The sequence below is a fragment of the Miscanthus floridulus genome, chromosome 14, assembly GCF_019320115.1.
Source record: "Miscanthus floridulus cultivar M001 chromosome 14, ASM1932011v1, whole genome shotgun sequence".
Lineage (NCBI taxonomy): Eukaryota > Viridiplantae > Streptophyta > Magnoliopsida > Poales > Poaceae > Miscanthus > Miscanthus floridulus.
The window spans coordinates 9846101-9854792 of record NC_089593.1 but is presented as its reverse complement, the minus strand read 5'-3'; the positions used below and the strand labels follow the sequence as shown (position 1 = coordinate 9854792).

General features: G+C 45.2%; 1 protein-coding gene across 1 annotated transcript; it reads left to right on the top strand.

Moving 5' to 3' along the window:
- The first annotated feature begins 729 nt into the window (after positions 1-729).
- LOC136504113 (putative receptor protein kinase CRINKLY4) lies at positions 730-4682 on the top strand. Its single transcript, XM_066498978.1, has 3 exons — positions 730-892; positions 1128-1305; positions 1459-4682. The coding sequence occupies exon 3, from the start codon at positions 1511-1513 to the stop codon at positions 4217-4219; it is 2709 nt and encodes a 902-aa protein (XP_066355075.1). The 5' UTR covers positions 730-892; positions 1128-1305; positions 1459-1510; the 3' UTR covers positions 4220-4682.
- The last annotated feature ends 4010 nt before the right edge of the window (positions 4683-8692 follow it).

Here is an 8692-nt window from a genome sequence, read left to right as displayed (position 1 = left end):
ACGGATAATAAACACTCGCTTAGCCAGATTTGTTTAAGGTTGATAAAGTGTGACTATTCTAGCACACAAAAGTATTTTGCAACCTAATCTTTAACCCCATAAAAATCCTTAGTAAATTATAGAATGAAAAGAGAGTGCTAGAAAGACTCAAATTTTTCACGAGATATTGAAGTGTCAGTACTATTTATTAGTTCTTGTTGGAGCATGAATTTTTTTAATGAGTTCATACCATTTTTATATTGATGATAGCAATGTTCCTAGTTCATGGGAACTATTGTTCCATGTTTAGCACAAAAATATTTAATATTCACTTGGAAAATTGTCACAAAGAGAAAATTAATTTTGTTTCAGAAAAGTGTTGTTATAGCTTCTTGGGTTGTGAAATTGGTACATGTTATCGTAAAAATGGCTTCTAGCTTCAATAGAAAAATATTCAACCTTAATAAAATATAAAAAAGTTCCATTTACTTATTTACAATGTACTATATATTTACTAGCCACTGATAGCGTCCAATAAAGAGAATAGATATAAAATTTCTGTTATTTAAAATAAATGTTGTACTAGCCATTGATAGTGTCCAATGAAGAGAATAGATATGAAATCAACAAGAATAAAAAATAAAAGGGAGAGAAAGAAAAATAAAAAAGACAGAATTTTTCAAAGAAACTGGAAAAAAAACGGCCCACATGAAGCCCGTGCGTTTTTTTTTTTTTTTGCGCCGTCGCCATTCCCCTTCCGTCCGCTTCATCCCTCTTCCTCCTCGCTTCATCCCTCTTCCTCCTCGTTCTGTCTCTCCCTCTCTCGCTCTCGCTCCCCTCTCGCTCTCAGATGCCGCCGCCGCCCTAAGCCAGGTGCTCGTTGGTCTCTTCGCCGGCGAGGAGCACCCACCAGGTACTCCCACCCCTTCTCTTCCCTTCCCTTATGCTGTGCGAAGCTGAGCACCGAAACCCTAACCTAAAGCTATTTAGCTATTTGACAAGCTTCCTAACTTCGAAGTTTTTGCAAAAATTATTGGGTGTACATGTGCACACCCATGTCCCTTTACTGGATCCGCCCCCTGTACACATGTATTGCGCCTGCTAACTTCGTTTATTTCTTTTTTGTTTTAAAAAATTACCCCTTGTAGGTGCCAAAGAGAAAGGAAGGGGATCAGCAAATCGGTGCGCTGCTGTTCAAATGCTGGGGAGGAAATGAACAGATCAGGGGCCCTGGTAAAATGCTGCGCAGCGAGGGTGACTGACTGACTGGCCTCCCCCTCCCGCCAACCCCCGTTTCGTGCTTACTGGGATGCTGTCAGCATAAAGGTTCACCCTTTTTGACTCTTGTTTTTTACCTATAATAAGACTCGCCTGATTCCTGTTGGTTCGGACTTCGGAGACAGTTTTTTTTTAGTTTAGTATAATATATACGACGCATCTGATGCCTGTTGGTGCTAAGAAAAGCTAAAAAACATGCAGGAATCTTCTCGGCATTAGCCCCCGTGGCCGTGGCCGCCCCAAGTTTCAAGACATGGACCATGTGCCGGCTCTAGTTCTTGCCGTGTGCCTCCTGGCCTTGCTGCCTGGCTGGGCCTGTGGCCTTGGTTCCATGTCGTCCATCGCGGTGTCCTATGGGGAGGACGGTCCGGTGTTCTGTGGCCTCAACTCCGACGGCTCCCACCTCGTCGCCTGCTTCGGTGCGGATGCCTCCGTCCTGTATGGCGCCCCGCCCAACATCCCTTTCCTAGGCCTCACGGCGGGGGACGGGTTCGTGTGCGGCCTCCTGCTCGACACCAGGCAGCCGTATTGCTGGGGGAGCAACTCTTATGTCAAGAGCGGGGTGCCGCAGCCGATGGTCGAGGGCGCGAGGTACTCTGAGCTCAGCGCAGGGGACAACCACCTCTGCGCGTTGCGAGCGGCTGAAGATGGGGGCCGTGGTTCGAGCGCTGCTAGTGCTACGTCGTTGATCGACTGCTGGGGATACAATATGACCGCCACGCATGTCGTTGATGAAGCCGTGTCAACCGTTTCAGCCGGTTCCGTGTTCAATTGCGGCTTGTTTGCTCGGAACAGGACGGTGTTCTGCTGGGGCGACGAGACGGTGAGTGGTGTCGTTGGGCTGGCGCCGAGGGATGTGCGCTTCCAGTCTATCGGCGCAGGTGGTTACCATGTCTGTGGGGTGTTGGAGAATGCACAGGTGTTCTGCTGGGGCAGGAGCTTGGAAATGCAGCAGGTGGCACCGTCCAATGCTATCGGCAATGGTGATGTGAACATAGTGCCGATGGATGCGATGGTTGCTGTGGTCGGTGGGCGCTTCCATGCTTGTGGCATCAGGAGCCTTGACCACCAGGTGGCTTGCTGGGGCTTCACTCTTCATAACAGTACATCACCACCGAAAGGGCTGAAGATGTATGCGCTTGTGGCTGGGGACTACTTTACTTGTGGAGTGCCTGCTGAGACTTCGCTGATGCCAAGGTGCTGGGGCAACAGTGGGCCATTGGCTTTACCGATGGCCGTACCTCCTGGGATTTGTGTTCCTACTGCATGCAGCCATGGGTACTATGAGTATGTGAACCATGGTGAAGTTGGCAGCATCAAGGTGTGTAAGCCTGCAAACTCTAGACTCTGCTTGCCCTGTAGTACAGGTTGCCCAGAAGACTCGTACGAGTCATCCCCTTGCAATGCAACAGCTGACCGTGTTTGCCAGTTTGACTGCTCGAGGTGTGCCACAGATGATTGCCTGTCATTCTGCTTATCACAGAAGCGGACCAAGAGCCGCAAGTTGATGGCTTTTCAGATGCGCATCTTTGTAGCAGAGATTGTGTTTGCCGTCATCTTGGTACTCAGCGTGTCAGTAATCTCTTGCCTGTATGTCCGGCACAAGCTTCGACATTGCCAATGTTCAAATAGGGAGCTGAGACTGGCTAAGAGCACAGCGTACTCTTTCCGGAAGGATAACATGAGGATCCAGCCTGATGTGGAGGATTTGAAGATCAGGAGAGCTCAAGAATTCTCCTATGAAGAGTTAGAGCAGGCAACCGGTGGCTTCTCAGAGGATTCACAAGTTGGCAAAGGCAGCTTTTCATGTGTATTCAAGGGCATACTGAGAGATGGGACAGTGGTTGCTGTGAAGCGTGCAATAAAAGCATCAGATGTGAAGAAGAGCTCAAAGGAGTTTCACAATGAACTTGACCTCCTATCCAGGCTCAACCATGCACATTTGCTGAACCTGCTTGGTTACTGCGAGGATGGCAGTGAGAGGCTCTTGGTTTATGAGTTCATGGCTCATGGATCCCTGTACCAGCATCTGCATGGCAAGGATCCAAACTTGAAAAAGCGACTGAACTGGGCAAGGCGGGTCACCATTGCTGTCCAGGCTGCTAGGGGAATTGAGTACTTGCATGGCTATGCTTGCCCTCCTGTAATTCACCGGGACATCAAGTCTTCAAACATATTGATTGATGAGGATCACAATGCGCGTGTTGCTGACTTTGGTCTATCTATATTGGGTCCTGCAGATAGCGGTACCCCACTGTCCGAGCTGCCAGCAGGGACTCTTGGCTACCTTGATCCTGAGTACTACCGTCTCCACTACTTGACTACAAAATCTGATGTCTACAGCTTCGGGGTTGTTCTCCTGGAGATACTGAGTGGCAGGAAAGCGATTGACATGCAGTTCGAGGAAGGGAACATTGTGGAATGGGCAGTACCACTGATCAAAGCAGGGGACATTTTCGCCATCCTTGATCCAGCCTTATCACCTCCCTCAGACCTTGAGGCCCTCAAGAAGATTGCTTCTGTGGCATGTAAGTGTGTCAGAATGCGGGGGAGAGATCGTCCTTCCATGGATAGGGTGACAACAGCTCTAGAGCATGCCCTTGCACTGCTGATGGGCAGTCCCTGCATTGAGCAGCCAATTCTGCCGACTGAGGTTGTTCTTGGAAGCAGCCGCATGCACAAGGTATCACAGATGTCCTCTAACCACTCTTGCTCAGAGAACGAGCTTGCTGACGGGGAGGACCAGCGGATCGAGTACAGGGCACCTTCCTGGATAACATTTCCTAGCGTGACCTCATCACAGAGGAGGAAATCATCTGCATCTGAAGCTGACATCGTTGGCCGAAGGACCACAGATGGTAGGAATGTCGGGAGCAGCATAGGTGATGGACTGCGGTCACTGGAGGAAGAAATCGCTCCGGCTTCACCACAAGAGAACCTGTACTTGCAGCACAACTTCTGAAGAAATTTCAGGAGCTGCAGAAACCAGAGCAGTGACTTTCTGCCATTGCTGAGCAACATTTTAAGTTCGGACTTCATGCCCTGTTGCTAAATCCAAATGCATTACGGTGTTTATAAGTCCTATATAGTAGGAGGCTGTCTAAAAACAGAGAGAGCTAACTAGTACTCGAAGAAATTTTTTTAGCATCCAGAAGCATTCCATTGTAGATTCATATGGTCCCTTTCTTTTCCTGGTACAGTCTATCTTCTGATGGCTGCAGTTGATGGACTGTCTTGTATCCTTAGCATGCAAAACTGTGTAGTTTCCTTAATCCTTCAGATCATCTCTTTGGTTCGCGATGCTGTTTCTGCATGCTAAACGGCAGTAGCTTTGGGAACCAACTGCATGTCTGGGTCACCATGTTCAACATTCTTTCACAGTTTCAACTTGTGTTCTTGTGGAAGGTTCCTTCAGTTGCTTGATTTGTGATTCGCAGTAACAGGTTGGCTGCCCATTCTTCTCTTCAGAGACAGGTGACTAGGTTTGTGATTCTCAGGGCTTGTTTAGATTCCAAAATTTTTTGTGCAGTACCGTTACATCGAATCTTGCGGCACATGCATGGAGTACTAAATGTAGACGAAAAAAAAAACTAATTGCACAGTTGGGTGAGAAATCGTGAGACGAAACTTTTGAACCTAATTAGTCCATAATTAGACACTAATTGCCAAATACAAACGAAAGTGCTACCGTAATCAAAATAAAAAAAAAAAAAAAAATCTAAACGGGGCCTCGGGTCTACCTCAGCAATGGCTACTGTCATGTTCCATGATCTGTTTAGGATGCTGTTTTCAACACAATGAAAGACAGGTTGTTGCTGACCAATTAATGTTGCTTGGACATAACAAACCTGCCATTATGTCTGATGTCTGATGCCAATGCTTCTTTCAGAAGTCATCTTTGTAAGGCCGTACGTACTGAATGAATTTTATTGCTTCTGGGACAGAAAAGATACCATCAATAATGTCTCTTGCTTTCATCTTTAATCCCTTGCGATCAATGTTGGCTTTCGCCTGGGACAAGAGCGGTGTTGCAAATATCATAATGCTTTTAGCTCTACTCTTTATAGAGAATCTGAAGAAAGGAAAAAAAAAAACAAAATTGGGATGACGAGTAGGGACTTGCCTCGTATGCAAAATTTCAACATTTTCAATACAGCCTTCGATATAATTAGCTTGTTGGCCTATGTCGACAGTCTTCATCAATATAATTAGCACACGGTGGAAAATTTAACTTCAACCATCAATCACCAATGTTAAGTTTGCCTTGAACAGTAATTTTACATTATACCAACTCCGTTGTATTTTGTACACGCATCTTGTACCAGTAGCACTATTTTGTGACTGTATGTGGCATTTTTCTTTTGTATCAAAAAAGTTGTTTCCCCTTCAAAAACTCTATATGATACAGGTTACACGTGGACAACCCACAAGATGATGTATAAGAAATTAAGAACTAGCAGCTGCCTTTTATTGTTGAACATAGGCGAGTTTGGATATATATATACTCACTCCATATAGGAAAAGGAAGTCGTTTTGGACAAGGTTTGAGTCAAACCTTAGGAATATAAATCATGAATAACTCTCAAGTTGTTAAGTTTGAAAATGTAAAAATTATATGAATAGATTTGTCTTGAAAAATACTTTCATAAAAGTATACATATATCACTTTTCGATAAATATTTTTACGTAAACAAGAAGTCAAAGTTGTGTTTTGGAGACCGTATCGCTGTCCAAAACGACTTCCTTTTCATACATGGAGGGAGTATATATATATATATATATATATATATATATATATATATATATATATATATATATATATATACACACACACACACACACACACACACTACTGTGAAAGGATCAAGATGCCTAAGAGTAGAGGTGAATTGAGCTAATTCTAAAATTCTTTGCAATAATTAAACCCTACACTTAGTCCACTTCACCCCTTGTGTCTAGAATGTGTTTCTATTGTTCTATCGCACAAAAGTTTTGCACCCTAGGTTCCAATTCTACTCTAGCATGACAATTCTATTAATGTAAAGACAAGAAATGAATTGCTCAAATGTAAATGCTCAAAGTAAAGAGAGGAAAAGAAACGCGGCGATGTTTTCTCGAGGTATTGGAGAGTCGCCACTCCCCACTAGTCCTCGTTGGAGCACCCGCGTAAGGGTGTAGCTCTCTCTTGATCCATGCAAGGATCAAGTGCTCTCTTCGGGCTGATTCTTCGACACTCCATTGTGGTGAATCGCCCACAACCACTAACAACTTAAGTTGAGTCATCCACAAGCTCCGCTGGATGATCACCAAACTCCCAATCACTATCGAGCCGTCTAGGTGATGGCGATCACCAAGAGTAACAAAACTCAAACTCTCATTTGACCACGACAAGCCTAATGAGAAGGGTGGATGCACACTTGCTACTCTCCTTGCACTAATGAGGACCTTAATATTGGATTCTCAAATCTCAATCATCTCACTAGGCTCTTGCTCTCCTTTGCACTCTCAAGGGTGCTTCTTAGCTGAACAAATGGGCAAGAGACCTCCTATGGACGAGTGGAGTAAGTATTTATACCCCCTCATTCAAAACATAACGTTTGGAGGTTGAGTCAGCGCTCTGCGGGGTGACCGGACGCTCCGGTTAGTTATCCCCGCCACTGTGTCAGAAAGAGTCGTTAAGTTCTGACCGGACTTTGACCAGCGTCCGGTCAAGAAAAACGCTCTCTGAAACCTTACTGATGTTGATCGGACGCTGGCACCCAGAGTCCGATCAGCACTGACCGGACGCACCCGGTCAAGAAAATCCTTCTCTGGAACCTCTCTGGAGTTGACCGGATGCTGGCACCCAGCATCCGGTCCATCTTCACTCAGCGTCCGGTCAGTACCAGACGACTGTAGTTGATCAAATAAACTGACTGGACTCTCCTTCCAGCGTCCGGTCACAACCAGACCAGCGTTCGGTCAATCATTTGACCCTCTATTCACTTTCAACTCGAAATTCTATATGAATGAAGTTTGCTCCAATTGATCTTACGACTACTCCTGAGCTACCTAGTGCTAGGTTTGACAAGTGTGCACCACACCTAACCCACTAGACTCACCTAGGTCAAGCTACTAGTCCATACCCCCTTAATAGTACGGCCAAAGGAAAAACAAAGTCCTAAACTACTCTAAGTGTCTCTTCAACACCAAACGACACTTAAAACTAGTTCATCCTCAACCTTGTCGTCCATCCTTTGAAAACCAAAACGATTTCCATCGACGGGGGCATGACAACCATGATTGCCCAATCAATTATCATTATCATGACCTAACTCAAATTGTCTATGCAAAACACACGTTAGTCATAGTAATCTCGTGTCGTCATTAATCACCGAAACCTAACTAGGGGCCTAAATGCTTTCATACTAAAAAAGAGAGCTGGCTAACTGTTAGCTAAGGGATGTTCGGATCCAAATAGTTAATAGGTGATTGGATTGGTGGATTGTCCATAATGTCTTTTGCCCTTCTATTAGCTAAAATTATCTAGATTTGACATCTAATGAGACAACCGTCAGCTGGGTACCGTAGTTGGCTAATAGTTAGTTGGGCTATTAGATGTCCTATTTGAGTCCATTAGATATAGTTTTAGTAACAAATTATTAGAGCTAACAGATCTAAACAGATCCTAAAGCACATGACACGTCTCCGAGAGTTTTCTAATTTTTTCTCCTTAAAACTCCATGTTTTTCAACTCCTAAGAAGTTATTGGAAAAAAGTCATCTTCAATAGTACCTAATATTTCACTTAAAAAATTAAAAATTGATCCCACTTAAGCCTTTTTTTGTGGTTTTTTCCCGCTCGAAGGTCGAACACGTCGGGCTCGAACACGTCGTGGTCCAACGCCACCGTCTCACTCGAATTTTTTACATTTTAGCCCTTTTTTTTGAAAGTTTCTCACAAATATACCCCTGACGGAAAGAATTCAGAAAATGGACCCTTAGCTCGGCGCCATTGATACTAGCGCCGAGAACACGTCTCGGCGCCAGCGTCTCTAGCGCCGAGCTCCTGGGCACGGTAGACCGAATTTTTTATATTTTAGCCCTTTTTTGAAAGTTTCTCACAAATAGACCCCTGGCGGAAAGAATTCAGAAAATGGACCCTTAACTCGGCGCCATTGGTGTTGGCGCCAAGCTAACACGTCTCGGTGCTAGCGTCTCTGGCACCGAGCTCCTAGGCACGGTAGATGACATGGCAGTGAGCTTGATGCCAGTCACTCTGGCGCCTGCCATTTAACCCCGGCCAACCTTCCTGCCCGAGCGTTCTTCCTCTTCTTTCTCCTCCCTCTTAGGTTTTTTTCTCTCCCCACTTCACCCTACCTCACAAATTGGCATATTGGACCTTGGAAACTTTGATTTGATCCGTAGATCTTTGAGAGCAAGGTATCCTCGCTCCC